Source organism: Phycodurus eques, chromosome 1 (genome assembly GCF_024500275.1).
Source record: "Phycodurus eques isolate BA_2022a chromosome 1, UOR_Pequ_1.1, whole genome shotgun sequence".
NCBI classification, from domain to species: Eukaryota; Metazoa; Chordata; class Actinopteri; order Syngnathiformes; family Syngnathidae; genus Phycodurus; species Phycodurus eques.
The window spans coordinates 12,475,371-12,494,569 of NC_084525.1; the positions used below are offsets into that span (position 1 = coordinate 12,475,371).

Consider the following 19,199-nt stretch of genomic DNA (forward strand, 5'->3'; position numbering starts at 1 on the left):
ATCTGGGTTATATTTTTCATTTCAAGATCTCAGAGTGGAGTGTGCATCCTACATCCCAAAAACAAGAATGTTAGGTTAATTGAAGACTAAATTGTCCATGGGTGTGAATAATTGTTTGTCTAAATATGCCCTTCTATTTGAAAATACAGTATATGGATTATAAATTAATAATCTGTTACTTTTACTTAAATGTTTAGCTGTTTTAAACTTGTTACCAAACCCAGAGGTGCACATAAACGAACATGACACAAATTTGCCATTTATATATTTATCAAACAATAATTAAATTACATGTATACATAAAGCCTGCTTCTTTGCAAATGGTGTGCAAAAATATGAATGCCATACAAATAGGGTAAAATGGACAAATAATTAAACTCTGGACTTGAAGCAATCATTCAGTCTGAGAAATGTTGTAAAACTTGGCTTTTTCCCACCACTCCGCAGTATAATTGTCACCACAAGATTGTAAGGCTGGATGTTTTTTTTAGAGAATAAAACATGAAAATATATGAGATACATTTGAGTTGGTCTGTTCTGTTAAAATCAATCGCTGTAATGTGCCGTTGTAGAAGGTAGCCCATGAGCCATGAAAGCATGTCTGCATGCAGATTAATATCTGCTTAATAGACGGGTTCGTCAACTCATCGTTTATTTATTGAATCGCTCATAACTCCAAGACCTTGGAAAAATAATTTGGGAAGGCACAACAGTCAATCGCTTTGCGTAGTATTTAAAGTTTTTTTGTATGATGCATGAGGGCACACTTTGATGTGCACGGCTGGCACTGGCTAAATGCTGGTGACGAGGCCTAACATTTTTTAAAATCAGTGATAGGATAATACATTTAAAATGTTTTGTTTTGCGTAATAAATTAGCGATTGTACATGATTTTGATTTTTTTTTCTCCATGCAATACACTTTCTTGTTATGTTCATTTCTTGTAAGAATTATACTTCAGAAATAAATCATTATTTAAAAGTAAAAGTTTTTAAAAATAGGGAGTTACTTTTCAATCACCCTATATATATATATATATCCATCCATCCATCCATCCATTTTCTACCGCTTATCCGGGTCGGTTCGCGGGGACAGTAGCTTTAGCAGGGACACCCAGACTTCCCTCTCCCCAGCAGCTTCATCCAGCTCTTCCGGGGGGATCCCAAGGCGTTCCCAGGCCAGCCCAAGGACGTAGTCTCTCCAGCGTGTCCTGGGTAGTCCCCGGGGTCTCCTCCCGGTCGGACGTGCCCGGAACACCTCACCAAGTAGGCGTCCGGGAGGCATCCGAATCAGATGCCCCAGCCACCTCATCTGGCTTCTCTCAATGCGGAGGAGCAGCGGCTCTACTCTGAGATGCTCCCGGATGACCGAGCTTCTCACCCTATCTCTAAGGGAGAGCCCGGACACCCTGCGGAGGAAACTCATTTCGGCCGCTTGTATTCGGGATCTTGTTCTTTCGGTCACGACCCACAGCTCATGACCATAGGTGAGCGTAGGAACGAAGATCGACCGGTAAATTGAGAGCTTCGCATTTCAGCTTAGCTCCTTCTTTACCACAACGGACCGATACAAAGTCCGCATCACTGCAGACGCTGCACCGATTCGTCTGTCGATCTCCCGTTCCATTCTTCCCTCACTCGTGAACAAGACCCCAAGATACTTGAACTCCTCCACTTGGGGCAGGATCTCATCCCCGACCTGGAGAGGGCATGCCACTCTTTTCCGACTGAGGACCATGGTCTCAGATTTGGAGGTGCTGATTCTCATCCCAGCCGCTTCACACTCGGCTGCGAACTGCTCCAGTGAGAGTTGGAGCTCACGGCTTGATGAAGCCAACAGAACCACATCATCAGCAAAAAGCAGAGATGCAATACTGAGGCCACCAAACCGCACCCCCTCTACGCCTCGGCTGCGCCTAGAAATTCTGTCCATAAAAGTTATGAACAGAATCGGGAACGAGTCCGACTTACTGCCGGATATGCGGACCAAACTCTGACTCCGGTCGTACAGGGACCAAACAGCCCGTATCAGGGGGTTCTCTACACCATACTCCCGAAGCACCCTCCACAGGACTCCCCGAGGGACACGGTCGAACGCCTTCTCCAAGTCCACAAAACACATATAGACTGGTTGGGCAAACTCCCATGCACCCACGAGGACCCTGCCGAGGGTGTAGAGCTGGTCCACTGTTCCACGGCCAGGACGAAAACCACACTGCTCCTCCTGAATCTGAGATTCGACTTCCCGACGGACCCTCCTCTCCAGCACCCCTGAATAGACCTTACCAGGGAGGCTGAGCAGTGTGATCCCCCTGTAGTTGGGGATCACACTGCTCTTAAAAAGGGGGACCACCACCCCAGTCTGCCAATCCAGAGGCACTGTCCCCGATGTCCACGCGATGTTGCAGAGGCGTGTCAACCAGGACAGCCCCACAACATCCAGAGCCTTTAGGAACTCTGGGCGAATCTCATCCACCCCCGGGGCCCTGCCACCGAGGAGCTTTTTAACTACCTCGGTGATCTCAAATCCAGAGATAGCCTCAGAGAACCCACACTCTGCTTCCTCATGGGAAGGCGTGTCGGTGAAATTGAGGAGGTCTTCGAAGTATTCTCCCCACCGACTCACAAGGTCCCGAGTCGAGGTCAGCAGCGCCCCATCCCCATCTTTCTGTGTCCCCTGACGTCCAGCTTGGTTCTCGCTGGCCAGCGTGACTTTTCTGCATTCCACCGCGGTGGACAGCGTCACTCACATCTGCCCCCCACCATCCGGGCTTCATCTTCACTCACTTACTGTTATTGTCATCTGATTAGTGGAAAGCGTCTTTGAGTTTCTTGAGATGCGCTATATAAGTTTAACGTATTATTATTATTATTATTGTTATTATTCATAATAATAATAATACTAATTGTAATAAATAAAAAGCTTTAATAAACGCATTAGAGACAGAGTGAATGATATGTATGTGTACGTATATAAATGTATTATTAATTTACATTTATTTTAAACGTGTGCTTGTTTGCAAGTGCTTCCCTGACTCAACATTAGCCATGAGCGTGAAGAAACGACTGCGAGTGAAAGCTATCCCCGCGAGGACGTCAGGACTTGTGGATAAAAATCACTCATGAGTACGTTCACTGCGAATTATTTCGTTCCTTGCGCAAACAAATCATTCATCGTACTAGTACATCGCTCAGCGGATCACAAACGAAGAAGTTCAACGAACGAATCACTCATGTCTAACGGATCGCGAATGATAAGTTCAATGAACGAATCACTCTTAAGTTCCTCAGTACACCAGGACATTCAGACACAGGGCAGCCGTGGCCCAATGGTTAAGATCATCGCCTGCCACCGTGGGGGACCTCGGTTCAAGACCCCGACTGGACCATCCGCCAACACTCCCCGGACTCACGGCTGTGGTGTCCTTGAGCAAGACACTGATACCCCAAAAATGCTCCCCGGGCCCTTCAGCTGCCCCCTGCTCCAGTGTGTTCCACTAATATGTATATGTGTATGGGTTCACTGTGATGGGTTAAATGCAGTGAACAAATTTCGTGTGCATGCATGCATGTTCATGACAATAAAAGATTATTCTTCTTCTTCTTCTTAAGTCCCTCCCTCAATGAATCACTCTTCAGTTCTTCAATAGACCAGTTCACTGAATGAATCACTCAGTTCATTTAAGTCCCTCCCCCGCCTGCAAGGCACTGCTTGACGCTGGCTGCTCATTGGTCATTCGCCGAAGTGAGGGACAACGCTGGGGAATCACAAAACACATGGCAGTGTGTTTCGTGAAGTCTCCGCCCCCGCTTGAAGGCTGGCTGTTCATTGGTTATTCGCGGAAGATTCATAAGTGAGTGACAGAACACTTCAGCAGTTCTGTTTACGCTCCCAGCCAACTCGCTCACAGGGTGGGTGGCAGCCAAGCTAAAAAAACAAATCATTTCAAAAACTGATTCAGTTTAGTTCGTACACTAAAAATATTTGTTCTTCTGAACGAAACGTTTGGGAACGAAACAGCACTACTTGAGACAGCTCGCTGCTCTTACCCATCATGAGATGTGTCTTGACTCACACATTGGCACTGAGACCTTTTTGTAGGCCAACAATTAGGACTGAACCAGCTGATATTAATTTGCACTGACAAGGGACTGAAGTGAAGTTTGATCATTGATAGATTTTTTGTTGTCTTGGCTTTCCATGCCTTTTTGCACCTCCGTGTGTTCAATACCTTTTCCCTGTGTCATTTCACATTATTACACACAACTTAATTTTTTAATTTCTTTCTTAGGATGTATAGATTACTTGGGTTGTTCCCAACATCTGGTGAAATTGTAAAGTCAATAGCACCTTTGGAAGTATATTTAGTAAGAAAAATGGTGTCATGTTAAATACTTATTTCAGCCGCTGTATATCTCACAGTTTGGTTTTATCACGGTAATAATCTCATGGTATGATAATTGTTGCAATATCGTGGGAAAGCTCACGGTATTGCAAGAAGACTCATGGTATTGCAGGAAGGTTCCCGTTAAAGTTGAGGCAAAGAGGTGAAAGCAGGAGAACCGAAAAACCTCTTTTTCTTTCTCCTTCTCTTTTTGACACTTGGCAAGTCCCTCTCAACAGGTTTTAGTAGTTTCTGTTCATTTTCCCACTTTTTTGTGAAAAAGACAGCTTCAAATCATATATTACCGTGCACTTCTATCCCGGTCCATTCAATGTATATCATGGAAAAGTTTATTTATTTCCAAAATTCCATTCAAAGAGTTAACTTTCATAAATTATAGATTCCGGGCCCACAATTTAAACAATGTCAAGTATTTATTTGAAAAAGATGAGAAAAGAGAACATTTTTGGAGGGAGTTGAAATTCTGCGTTGCCCAGCGACAGCCCCAAAACATCATTGCTCTAGAGGAGATCTGCATGGAGGAATGGGCCAAAATACCAGAAACACTGTGTGAAAACCTTGTAAAGACTTACAGAAAACGTCTGACCTCTGTCATTGCCAACAAAGGGTATATAACAAAGTATTGAAATGAACCTTTGTTATTGACCAAATACTATATACATACATATATATACACACACACACACACACACATATATATATATATATATATATATATACACATATATATAGTATATACACACATATATACAAATATACATACACACACACATATATATATACATATGTGTATATATACACACGCACACACATACATATATATATATATATATATATATATATATATATATATATATATATATATGTGTATATACACACACGCACACACATACATATATATATATATATATATATATATATATATATATATATATATATATATATATATATATACACCTTATCTGCATAGTATTTGCTTCGCCACCCCGCCAAAACTTGCTGTTGTAGAAATGTAAGCCAAATCATGACTAGTTATTGTCCAAAATGTTCTATGACGGGTGGGGTCGAATATGACTTTTAGGGAAAGCAGATTCATACTGTTGTCTCAGTGCTTGAGGGTCATGCTTTCTAATTTCCTCTTTTTCAGGCTGAAGCTGATAATTAATCAGGAAAAGGCCCATCAAGAACGCAAGGACCAAGAGAACAACAAAAAGGTCACAAGTCTGAAAGAGGAGCTGACAAAGGTCAAGTCCTTTGCGTTGATGGTGGTGGATGAACAACAGCGCCTCAACGAGCAGCTTAGTCAACAGACGGCCAAGGTCCAACAGCTGAGCACCAGCACTTCACAGGTTCAGGAGCAGCTGAGCTTGGCCAACACAAACCTGCAGGAAGAGGAGCAGAAGGTGTGTTGCCTGGAGGCGGAGCTGCGTGACTGCATCAGTCGACACCATCAGGAGCAGGAGGCCATGATGGCCAAGCTGACAAGTGAGGATGCACAGAATTGGCAGCTGCGTCAGAAGTTATCAACTCTCAGTCGGCAGCTTGACGAACTGGAGGATACCAACAAGACACTGCGTCGAGCAGAGGAGGAGCTGCAGGAACTCAGAGACAAAATTACCCGAGGTGAATGTGGAAACTCCAGTTTCATGTCAGAATTGGAAGAGTTACGGAAAAGAGTGCTTGAAATGGAGGGAAAGGATGAGGAACTGATTCGAATGGAGGACCATTGCCGAGACCTCAACAACAAACTGGAAAAAGAAGCAAGCCAAAGTTATAGTTTGAAGGCTGAAGTTGATAAACTGAATCAGAGAATCATGGACTTGGAAAAACTAGAGGATGCATTTAGTGAGAGTAAACAGGAATGCAACTCATTAAAAAATAACCTTGAGAGAGAAAAAACTGTGTCAAAGGCTCTCTCTGGTGAACTAGAAGCCTTGAAAGCTCAAGTTAAAGACTTGGAGTGTGCCGAGGGTCATCTAGAAAAGACAGAGGTAACACTGAAGGAGGATCTTGCCAAGTTAAAGACACTGACAGTCATGTTGGTTGATGAGAGGAAGGCCATGGCAGAGAAGCTCAATCAGATGGAAAACAAAGTACAAAACAGCACTGGCAAACTTCAAGCGGAACAGGATAAGGTTACATCAGTCACAGAAAAGCTCATTGATGAGAGTAAAAAAGCTTTAAGGTCAAAGGCTGAGCTAGAAGTGAAGATGTGTGACGCCAAGAGGGAGCAGGATGACCTAAAGGCAAAACTAAGGGACGAGGAGGAGAAGAATATCGATTTGCAGTCAAAAATCAATATGATGAAAAAAAGGTTGCAATCACTAGAGACTGTAGAAAGAGACTACCTTAGGAGCAAAGTCAAAGAGGAGCATGTTAAAACACCCATAGCCAACCGCTTCCAACAAGAGGACAACAAAGTCAAAGACTTGACCCAGGAGGTTGAGCGCCTCCGACAGAAACTCAAAGACATGAGGGTTGTAGAAGGTGACCTGTTAAAAACAGAGGCGCTTGAATCCTTGGAGAAGAGATTTACAAACGAGCAAGAAAAAGCCAAGGCTTTGATGAAAGAGCTGGAAATATCAAGAAAAGAACTTTCCACATACCAGCTGGCTGAGAAGAATGAGTCTAACCAAGAGCACGTTTTGTTCAAACGTCTGAAGGAAGAAGAGACGAGGTCAAGTCATTTGGCACAGGAGGTTGTAGCTCTCAAAGAGAAGATCCACGAATACATGGGACAAGAGGATTCCCTATGCTGCATGAAGACGGACTACACCACTCTACGAAGGAAGCTGACCCAGCAGGAGGTCCGAAACAAAGAACTGGCCAGGGAAATGGAGACACTTACTCGGGAGCTTGAACGATATCGAAGATTTAGCAAAAGTTTGCGCCCTGGCATGAATGGTAGGCGCTTTTCTGATTTGCACCTTTCCACCAAAGAGGTCCAGACTGAGCCTCATGACCTCTTGACAGCGTTGCCATTAGGGCATGTCATGCTTAATGGGAAGCTCTGTGACCAGAGTGAATCTGAGGACAATGATATCCACACCAAATGTGGCCCCTCCCTTGTAAATAATATCAATAATCTCAATAACAACATGAGAAGAGTCCAATGTGCTAAATCCAATGAGGGCCCTCGCCAGCTGAATGGCAAGTTGCAACCACGGCCCAATGGTAACCATGGACAGGCTGGTGACGTGGTATTAACCCACAGTCCTGGCCAGCCGCTTCAGATTAAAGTGACTCCTGAGCATGGACACAACATGGCGACACTTGAGATCACGAGCCCTACCACGGAAAACACGCAGTCTTTCACCAGCACCGCCATTATACCCACAAGCGGAGGCATGCCCAAACAGAGAATTACCATTATCCAGAACACAGCCATTTCCCCGACTGCGAAATGCAGAGGTTCCCCGATAACAGACAGGTCTTGCTCCCCAGACAGGATACTCTCCCCTCTTACAATGGCAACATACTCCAGAGCTCTGACACCTGACTCTTGTAGCTCTCTTACCCCTGATAGACCCATGTCCCCAATCCAAATTGTTTCCGTCACAACAGGCACCCCTGACCGGAATGTCTCAGTTGACCCGGTGGAGGTTGCCGCAGGGCACGCCATCTTCCGTGTGACCCCCGAGCATCAGAACGGCTGGCAGGTGCAGAGGTCCAACAGCTCTGGTCCAAACGTTATCACCACAGAGGATAACAAAATCCACATTCACTTAGGGAGTCCCTTCATTCAGAGTGTCAGCTCACCAACACTGCAGGAGCAAAGGGTCACTAACGACAGCATTGCAACACCCAAAAACAAGAGCAAAGTCACTAGTAGCATCATGATTAAGCCCACCGCCACCCAAACCCAACGGCCATCGCAGATTACAGTAAGTAATGTTTACGACTGACCCTTATGACACCCTTCTCCACCCTCGTCCGCCATCCCATCACCCAAGAGATTCGATACAAAACCCTGACCCATTTATATGTGTCTCCTTTGACTCAGAGTAGCTAGCTTAGACCGGGGCTTTGATTGTTGTTGCTTTGCTTTGCTTGGTTCCGTTTGATTTGCCTCAATTGGACTAAACAGAGTGCACGTACTGTGTTGCAGTTGACACTGATGTACATTATTATGTCCTATCATATGTCTGAGTTCGTTTCTGAGAATTAAAGTTGTTCTCGTTTGTCATCCATGCTCACCCGCCTCATTTATTCACTGAATGCAGCATGTTTGGATTGTGTGGGATAAAAAAAGAGTTGTTTGATTCTATTTTTACAGCATGTACAGTTAACTTTTTTCAATTGCTGGGATGCACTCACATTTGACCATAATTACATGCATTATACAACTTTTGCACTCACATTTAAATGTCACTGAAATTTAAAATCCACTGGTCTACATAATAACAAAGAAACCCCAAATACCTAGACTAACAAAGCAACACAACAACTTCATTAGGTCCAGTAGAATGACCGATAGACATTGATCAAGCTTGTGTGAGTTGGCCTTCATACACCACTTCAATGGATTTAAAATGAGACAAACTAGATTTAAGTGTATAATTTAATTTGAGAGGTTTCTCAATTCCACTGACATGCCTTCCCTTGAGGAAGCAGAGTCTGGGTTCTCTGAGGCGGGCTGTCCTATCTCTGGGGTTGAGGTCACCGAGGTGGTTAAAAAGCTCCTCGGTGGCAAGGGTTAGGGTTAGGTATTCTCATCCACCCGGGGGTGGATGAGATTTGCCCAGAGTTCCTCAAGGCTCTGGACGTTGTGGGGCTGTCCTGGTTGACATGCCTCTGCAACATCGTGTGGACATCGGGGACAGTGCCTCTGGATTGGCAGACTGGGGTGGTGTTCCCCCTTTTTAAGACGGGGGACCGGAGGGTTTGCTCCAACTCCAGGTGGATCACACTACTCAGCCTCTCTGGTAAGGTCATTTCAGGGGTTCTGGAGAGGAAGGTCCGTCGGAAAGTCAAATCTCAGATTCAGGAGGAGCAGTGTGGTTTTCGTCCTGGTCGTGGAACAGTGGACCAGCTCTACACCCTCGGCAGGGTCCTCGAGGGTGCATGGGAGTTCGCCCAACCAGTCTACATGTGTTTTGTGGAGTTGGAGAAGGCTTTCGACCGTGTCCCTCGGGGGACATGTGGGGGGTGCTTCGGGAGTATGGGGTACCAAACCCCCTGATACGGGCTGTTCGGTCCCTGTACGACCAGAGTCAGAGTTTGGTCCGCATATCTGGCAGTAAGTCGGACTCGTTTCCGGTGAGGGTTGAACTCCGCCAAAGGCTGCCCTTTGTCACCGATTCTGTTCATAACTTTTATGGACAGAATTTCAAGGCGCAGCCGAGGCGTAGAGGGGGTCCGGTTTGGTGGCCTCAGTATTGCATCTCTGCTTTTTGCAGATGATGTGGTTCTGTTGGCTTCATCAAGCGGCTGGGATGAGAATCTGAGACCATGGTCCCTAGTCGGAAAAGGGTGGTGTGCCCTCTCCAGGTTGGGGATGAGATCTTGCCCCAAGTGGAGGAGTTCAAGTATCTTGGGGTCTTGTCCACAAGTGAGGGAAGAATGGAACGGGAGATTGACAGGCAGATCGGTGCAGCGTCTGCAGTGATGCAGACTTTGTATCGGTCAGTTGTGGTAAAGAAGGAGCTAAGCCGAAAGGCGAAGCTCTCTATTTACCGGTCGATCTATGTTCTTACCCTTACCTACGGTCACGAGCTGTTGGTCGTGACCGAAAGAACAAGATCCCAGATACAAGCGGGCGAAATTAGTTTCCTCCGCAGGGTGTCCGGGCTCTCCCTTAGAGATAGGGTGAGAAGCTCGGTCATCAGGGAGGATCTCAGAGTAGAGCCGCTGCTCCTCCACATCGAGAGGAGCCAGATGAGGTGGCTGGGTCATCTGATTCGGATGCCTCCTGGACGCCTCTCTGGTGAGGTGTTCCGGGCACATCCCGCCGGGAGGAGACCTCGGGGACGACCCAGGACACGCTGGAGAGACTACGTCTTTCGGCTGGCCTGGGAACGCCTCGGGATCCCCCCAGAAGAGCCAGAGGAAGTGGCTGGGGAGAGGGAAGTCTGGGCGTCCCTGCTAAAGCTACTGCCCCTGCGACCCGAATTCGGATAAGCGGCAGAAAATGGATGGCTGGAGGTTTCTCAAAATATTGAATTTGCATTGATTTCATTCAGAAATTGCAGCAATTATTGAGTTGAGAGTGCAAAGATTTAAACATTTGACATAGTTGTAGTACATTTATTGTAATTTTTAAAACGTAAGAACGCTTCACAGTCAATAAGTGCTTGAAATTTGGAATCCACGGACATCATAAACTTGTGATTTTCCTCCTTGGAGATTCTTTGACAGGTCTTCATTGCCAAAACCTGTTGTTGCTGCAAGTTTGCAGGTCTTACTGCTTTTACATTGGTCTGAGATCAGAACACTTACTCGGCCAAGGAAGGATATTCAAATGACTTGCCTTACAATTTTCAAGAATAGTATGTTTAGGGTCATGAATCACTAGTTTTATGAGCAGCGTATAAAGGTCTGCACATCATAATTCATCTTGTTACTTGCAGCAGTCAACACATCAATAATGTTCCAGCAGTTTAACCTGACCAGCCATGACATTACCTCCAACATGTTTGACACATGATGTGGTATGTGTTGGATCATGAGATATTTCTTTCCGTCATTTGGATACAATGGTTTCATCTGTCTACAGCATGTGATTCCAAAAGTGTGTTTTTCTAATCTGCTTTAGTTATCTTACTGTGAGTTACTCCAATTAGCAACTGAAGTCTTTTTGAAGGCAAATAAATAAAATATTTTTCAATGGCCAAGTCAGTGACCTGACCTGATATCAACCCTTTGGCAAAGCTTCTCCAGGGAGGAACCTCAGAATTTGGTGATCTTCATGGGCTTCATACATTTTCGTCCCTCAATTCAATCAAATCCATCGTAGTGGCGCAATGAGGCAAAATCATAAAATGTCTCTCACTTGTCCAAATACTACTGGACCTAACGGTATGTTAATATTGGGGGGAAATGGTGCTCCATCCTTTGTACATGAATCACAGCTAGAGAGATGAGCAGGCAGTCAGCCTGGTACTGGGACATGTTTAAATTCAAACTGCGCTGAACAGGCGCTAATGAGGGATATCAAGGGATGGGATGTGGAGAATGCAAGTTATGGATTTGTACATATGCATGCATTTTGAAAGATTCATTCATTGACAGTGATGTGTAAAAGACGTATAGTTGGTTGGAGTTTGGGCGGCACGGTGGGCGACTGGTTAGAGCGTCAGCCTCACAGTTCTGAGGACCTGGGTTCAATCCCCGGCCCAGCCTGTGTGGAGTTTGCATGTTCTCCCTGTGCCTGCGTGGGTTTTCTCCGGGCACTCCGGTTTCCTCCCACATCCCAAAAACATGCATGAATTGGAGGCTCTAAATTGCCCGTAGGTGTGAATGTGGTTGTTTGTTTGTATGTGCCCTGCGATTGGCTGGCAACCAGTTCAGGGTGAACCCCACCTCCTGCCCGATGATAGCTGGGATAGGCTCCAGCACGCCCGCAACCCTAGTGAGGAGAAGCGGCTCAGAAAATGAATGGATGGTTGGAGTTTGTGGTCATGCTGACTGCAGTAAGTACAACCCAATTCCAATGAAGTTGCGACGTTGTGTTAAACATAAATAAAAACAGAATGCAATGATTTGCAAATCATGTTCAACCTATATTTAATTGAATACACTACAAAGACAAAATATTTAATGTTCAAACTGATAAACTATTGTTTTTAGCAAATAATCATTAACTTAGAATTTTATGGCTGCAACACATTTGAAAAAAGCTGGGACAGGGTCATGTTTCTTTTTACAACATTCAATAAACATTTGGGAACTGAGGACACTAATTGTTGAAGCTTTGTAGGTGGAATTATTTCCCATTATTGCTTGATGTACAGCTTCAGCTGTTCAAAAGTCCAGGGTCTCCATGCAGAATGTGGTTTGGCATTGTCTTGCTGAAATAAGCAGGGGTGTCCACGAAAAAGGCGTTGCTTGTATGGCAGCATATGTTTCTCCAAAACCTGTATGTAGCTTTCAGCATTAATGGTACCTTCACAGATGTGTAAATTTACCCATGACACTGGCACTAACACAGCCCCATACCATCACAGATGCTGGCTTTTGAACATTGCATCCATAAGAGTCCTGATGGTTCTTTTCCTCTTTGGCCCGGAGGACACGACGTCCACAATTTCCAAAATCAATTTGAACTGTGGACTCGTCGGACCACAGAACACTTTTCCACTTTGCATCAGTACATCTTAGATGACCTCGGGCCCAGAGAAGCCGGCGGCGTTTCTTGGTGTTGCTGATAAATGGCTTTTGCTTTCCATGGTAGAGTTTCAAGTTGCAGTTACGGAAGTAGCGCCGAACTGTATTTACTGACATTGGTTTTCTTGAAACGTCACCTTATCGTGGTAGAGGGGTTTGTGTGTCCCAATGATCCTATGAGCTAAGTTGTCTGGGGCTTTATGCCCCTGGCAGGGTCACCCATGGCAAACAGGTCCTAGGTGAGGGATCAGACAAAGCACGGCTCCAAAAACCCCTATGACGAATACAATTAATCAGAATCAGAATCAGAATCATCTTTATTTGCCAAGTATGTCCAAAACACACAAGGAATTTGTCTCCGGTAGTTGGAGCCGCTCTAGTACAACAAACAGTCAATTTACAGAACACTTTGGGGACATAAAGACATTGACAAAAAACAATTGTGCAAAAAGATGCAGAGTCCTCTAGCACTTAGAGCAGTTCGAACGACTAATATTGCAATAGTCCGGTGCAATGACCATTGTGCAAAGGGCGCTGAGACTTCAAGGAGTGTATGCGGTTTAAAGTGACGAGTAGTGCGATCATCTGGGACAATGTCAGTTGTGCAAATGTTACAGATACTCCTCAATCAGTGTGCAAATGGAGCAGATGCTACTCTGGCATGAGTGGCCAGTATATGCAAATAGTGCAGCATGGCGAGACAACTACAGTGAGTGCACAAGTAATACATAATTGGCCCCACAGAAATGTGACAACGAACTCAAGTCAAAAAATTGCCAGCTTGTTGTAATGGAATTATAGGTTAGGTGTTTAAGAAGTTGATCGCAAGAGGGAAGAAGCTGTTGGAATGTCTACTAGTTCTAGTTTGCGTTGATCGGTAGCGCCTACCTGAGGGAAGGAGCTGGTGACCGGGGTGCAGACGGTCCGAGAGGATTTTGCACGCCCTTGTCTTAGTTCTGGCAGCGTGCAAGTCCTCAATGGTGGGTAGGGGGGTACCGACAATCCTTTCAGCAGTTTTGATTGTCCGTTGCAGTCGGAGTTTGTCCTTTTTTGTAGCAGCACCAAACCAGACTGTGATGGAAGAACACAGGACCGATTCGATGACCGCTGTGTAGAACTGTCTCAGCAGCTCCGGTGGCAGGCCGTGCTTTCTCAGAAGCCGCAGGAAGTACATCCTCTGCTGGGCCTTTTTGAGGACGGAGTTGATGTTGTTCGCCCACTTCAGGTCCTGAGAGATTGTAATTCCCAGGAACTTGAAGGTCTCGACAGTTGACACAAGGCAGCTGGACAACGTGAGGGGCAGCTGTGGCGAAGGATGCCTCCTGAAGTCCACGATCATCTCTACCGTCTTGAGCGTGTTCAGCTCCAGGTTGTGTCGCCCGCACCACAGCTCCAGCCGCTCCGCTTCCTGTCGATATGCAGACTCGTCACCGTCCTTGATGAGGCCGATGACAGTGGTGTCATCTGCAAACTTCAGGAGCTTGACAGTCGGGTTCGCTGAGGTGCAGTCGTTCGTGTAGAGAGAGAAGAGCAGCGGAGAGAGGACACAACCTTGGGGCGCCCCAGTGCTGATGCTGCGTGTGGATGAGGTGGCCTCCCCCAGCCTGACCTGCTGTGTCCTGCCCGTCAGAAAGCTGTAAATCCACTGGCAGATGGCAGGTGAGACGCTGAGCTGGAGAAGCTTGGTTGAAAGGAGTTCAGGGATGATGGTGTTGAACGCTGAGCTGAAGTCCACGAACAGGATCCTCGCGTAGGTCCCTGCACTGTCGAGGTGTTCTAGGATGAAGTGCAGTCCCATGTTGACTGCATCATCCGCAGACCTGTAGGCAAACTGCAGGGGGTCCAGCAGGGGACCTGTGACACTCTTGAGGTGGTCCAGCACGAGACGTTCAAAGGACTTCATGACCACAGATGTCAAAGCGACAGGCCTGTAGTCATTCAGACTAGAGATTGCAGGTTTCTTGGGGACTGGAATGATGGTGGAGCGTTTGAAGCAGGATGGAACTTCGCACATTTCCAAAGATCTGTTAAAGATCTGAGTGAAGACTGGAGCGAGCTGGTCCGCGCAGACTTTGAGGCAGGATGGGGACACATGGTCCGGTCCTGTTGCTTTGTTAATCTTCTGTTGTTTGAAGATGCGTCTCACATCCTGTTCATGGATGGTTAACGCAGAAGTCAGAGGTGTGGTTGTGGTCGCGGGTGCGGCCGGGTGGGTGTGTGGAGTGAAACTGTCCTTTTCAAATCTGCAATAGAAGGTATTCAAGTCGTTGGCTAGTGTGCTATTGTTCTCAGCTTGGGGGGATCGTCGCTTGTAATTAGTCAGCGATTGGAATGCACGCCAGACTGATTTCGAGTCGTTCGCGCTAAACTGTTTTTCCAACTTTGCTGCATAGATCCTCTTTGCAATGTTAATTTCTTTAGTAAGCTGGTTTCTAACTCGATTATACAGGGCCCTGTCCCCGCTCTGATATGCATCTTCCTTAGCTTGGCGAAGCTGCTTAAGTTTAGCAGTGAACCACGGCTTGTTGTTGTTGAATGTCCGAAATGATTTTGTTGGTACACAAACCTCTTCACAGAAACTGATATAGGATGTGACAGTGTCCGTATATTCATCCAGGCTGCCAGCTGAATTTTCAAAGACACTCCAGTCTGTGCAGTCTAAACAGCTTTGAAGTTCCATCTTTGCTTCATTGGTCCACTTTTTGACTGTTTTCACTGTAGGCTTTGCATATTTAAGTTCTTGCTTGTACGTCGGTATTAAGTGAATTAAGCAGTGATCAGACGAGCCCAGGGCTGCACGAGGTATAGCACGGTATGCGTTTTTTACCGTAGTGTAGCAGTGGTCTAAAGTATTATTTTCCCTGGTAGGACAGTCGATGTGCTGCTTGTATTTAGGGAGTTCGTGGTTGAGTTTAGCTTTGTTAAAGTCCCCGAGAATAATGAGGGATGAGTCAGGGTGTTTTTTTTCAATTTCGTTGACTTGTTCGGCGAGCGTTAGCAATGCGGCGCTCATGTTAGCTTGCGGTGTGATATAGACTCCAGCCAGTATAAACGACGCAAACTCACGTGGCGAGTAAAATGGTTTACAGTTCAGAAACAGCGACTCCAAATGCGGGCTGCAGTGTGTGCTGAGCACCGTGACGTCCGTACACCATTTTTCGTTTATATGGAGGCATATCCCGCCGCCCTTCGTTTTTCCCGATGATTCCATGTCGCGGTCCGCTCGATGAATGTTGAAGCCGGGAAGCGTGACGGCGCCATCGGGTACAGCGTCGCAAAGCCAGGTCTCCGTGAAGCACATGGCCGCGGAACGTCCGAAGTCTTTACTGGTCTTTAACAGAAGATGAAGCTCGTCCATTTTGTTGGGTAGGGAGGGTACATTCGCGAGGTGGATCGACGGGAACGCCAATCTGTGTCCTCTCTTGCGGAGTTTCACCTGAATGCCGGCTCGTTTTCCTCTGTGGCGCCGCTTCCGCATCCATGCGCCGAAAACCGCGGACGCCGCTCCGGTGAGTAACTCGGGGAAAAAACTGAGCGGATTTTCGAAAGTTGGTGACAGAAAGTCCGGAGTAGCCTCCTTGATGGTTAGCAGGTCTCCCCTTGTGTAAGTGAGTCGTGTAAGGTCTCCAAAGACGGACGAAAAACACAAAAACAAAGACAATACTAGAGAGCGCGTTACCGAGGCGGCCACACTGGTAGGCGCCATCTTGCCCGGACGCGGGTCACCGGGGCCCCCCTCTGGAGCCAGGCCTGGAGATGGGGCTCGAAGGCGAGCGCCTGGTGGCCGGGCACAGCCTGAAAGGGAAACGTGGGTCCCCCTTCCCATGGGCTCACCACCTGTGGGAGGGGCCATAGGGGTCGGGTGAAGTGTGAGCTGGGCGGTGGCCCGAAGGCGGGGACCTTGGCGATCCGATCCCCGGCTACAGAAGCTGGCTCTAGGGACGTGGAATGTCACCTCTCTGGCAGGGAAGGAGTCAGAGCTGGTGTGTGAGGTCGAGAAGTTCCGACTAGATATAGACTCGCCTCCACGCATAGCTTGGGCTCTGGTACCAGTCTTCTCGAGAGGGGTTGGACTCTCTTCTACTCTGGAGTTACCCACAGTGAGAGGCGCCGAGCAGGTGTGGGTATACTTATTGCTCCCCGGCTTGGCGCCTATACATAGTACCCTCTCGTCCACCACCCCGGGTGGGACGAGAGGGTAGTCTCCCTCCACCTTCGGGTGGGGGAACGGGTCCTGACTGTTGTTTGTGCCTGTGCACCAAACAGCAGTTCAGAGTACCCACCCTTTTTGGAGTCCTTGGAGGGGGTGCTGGAGAGCGCTCCTGCTGGGGACTCGATTGTTCTGCTGGGGGAGTTCAATGCTCACGTGGGCAATGACAGTGAGACCTGGAAGGGCGTAATTGGGAGGAACGGCCCCCCCGATCAGAACCCGAGCAGTGTTCTGTTATTGTACTTTTGTGCTCATCACGGATTGTCCATAACGAACACCGTGTTCAAGCATAAGGGTGTTCACACGTGCACTTGGCACCAGGACACCCTAGGTCGCAGTTCGATGATCGACTTTGTGGTCGTGTCATCGGACTTACGGCCGCATGTCTTGGACACTTGGGTGAAGAGAGGGGTGGAGCTGTCAACTGATCGTGGTGAGTTGGCGCCAATGGTGGGGGAAGATGCCGGTCCGATGTGGCAGGCCCAAACGTATTGTGAGGGTCTGCTTGGAACCTCTGGCGGAATCCCCTGTCAGGAGTTTCAACTCCCACCTCTGACAGAACTTTGCTCATGTTCCGGGGGAGGCGGGGGACATCGAGTCCGAGTGGACCATGTTCCGCGCCTCCATTGCTGAGGCAGCCGACCGGAGCTGTGGCCGTAAGGTGGTTGGTGCCTGTCGTGGTGGCAATCCCCGAACCCGCTGGTGGACACCAACGGTGAGGGATGCCGTCAAGCTGAAGAAGGAGTCCTTTCGGGCCTTTTTGGCCTTTAGGACTCCTGAGGCAGCTGATGAGTACCGGCTGGCCAAGCGGAATGCAGCTTTGGTGATCGCTGAAGTCAAAACTCGGCATGGGAGGAGTTCGGTGAGGCCATGGAGAAAGACTTCCGGACGGCTTCGAGGAAATTCTGATCCGGCGTCTCAGGAGGGGGAAGCAGTGCACCATCAACACTGTGTATAGTGGGGATGGGGCGCTGCTGACCTCGACTCGGGACGTTGTGAGCCGGTGGGGAGAATCCTTCCCTTACATGCAGTGATTTCTCCAGATTCTCTGAACCTTTTGATGATATTATGGACCGTAGATGATGAAATCCCTAAATTCCTTGCCATTGTACATTAAGAATCATTGTTCTTAAACTGTTCGATTTTCTCATGAACTTGTTCACAAAGAGGTGAACCTCGCCCCATCTTTGCTTGTGAATGACTGAGCAATTCAGGGAAGGTCCTTTTATACCCAATCATGGCACCCACCTGTTCCCAATTAGCCTGTTCACCTGTGGGAGGTTCCAAACAGGTGTTTGATGAGCATTCCTCAACTTTCTCAGTCTTTTTTGTCACCTGTCCCAGCTTTTTTGGAACGTGTTGCAGCCATAAAATTCTAAGCTCATGATTATTTGCTGAAAACAATCAAGTTTATCAGTTTGAACATTAAATATCTTGTCTTTGTTGTGTATTCAATTAAATATAGCTTGAACATGATTTGCAAATCATTGTATTCTGTTTTTATTTATGTTTAACACAACGTCCCACCTTCATTGGAATTGGGGTTGTATAAACACTAACAGAGGAAAGATTATTTCCTATTTAAAGCATAGAAGGGTAAGTGAAATTGACACCAGGTATTTGGCATAGCAACAATATTTTTTATATAATATGCAGTTAACAAGTTAAGGGGTTGAAGTAAAGCACACATAAAGAGAAGTGTGCTAAGCATTTTCCTCAGCTCATCAACAACAGACCTGTGCGACAGTGAACCGATGATTAAATGAGGCATTAAATAGAACACATGCTACAGTAAGTGTCACAGCTGAAGAAATTGGATCCTTGGTGGGTTTGGAAAGGAAGAGATGATGCAGGCTAAACAAGATGCTATTCATTAGTGTAAGGCCTGAGAAAACTGGGCAGCTGGGTATGCTGTCTGTGATTCACTTTGGATTGAACACAAACTTTTCCCAACAGCTGCACTGAAACTTCCTTTCCATAATTTCCATAATGGACGACAGTAACCATTGTGACCAGCAGGCAAAATAAAAGTATGATAACGCCGGTCTAGGGGCTTTCCCAAACATACCACATCACATGCAAGTGGGCATGCAGACGCCATGAATGTGACCGCGCTCCAGCACTAGCACCAAAACAAACCTCCTGTTTGGTTTCTATGGAAACAGCAAGAGGAAGCTGAGCTCCTGCTGCATCAATGATATGCCAAAGAAGAAAATAGAATCCCACAAATCAAGTATTGACACATATTACGGTCTCTCA

General features: G+C 46.8%; 1 protein-coding gene across 3 annotated transcripts in view; it reads left to right on the forward strand.

The window, feature by feature from the left end:
• Positions 1-19,199, forward strand: part of filip1l (filamin A interacting protein 1-like) — a 67,564-nt gene that overhangs the window by 47,210 nt on the left and 1,155 nt on the right. For all 3 annotated transcript variants that reach the window (XM_061677812.1, XM_061677821.1, XM_061677831.1), the window contains one exon: positions 5,553-8,289. In XM_061677812.1, coding sequence (XP_061533796.1) covers positions 5,553-8,289 — 2,737 coding nt within the window. The remainder of the gene's footprint in view (positions 1-5,552; positions 8,290-19,199) is intronic.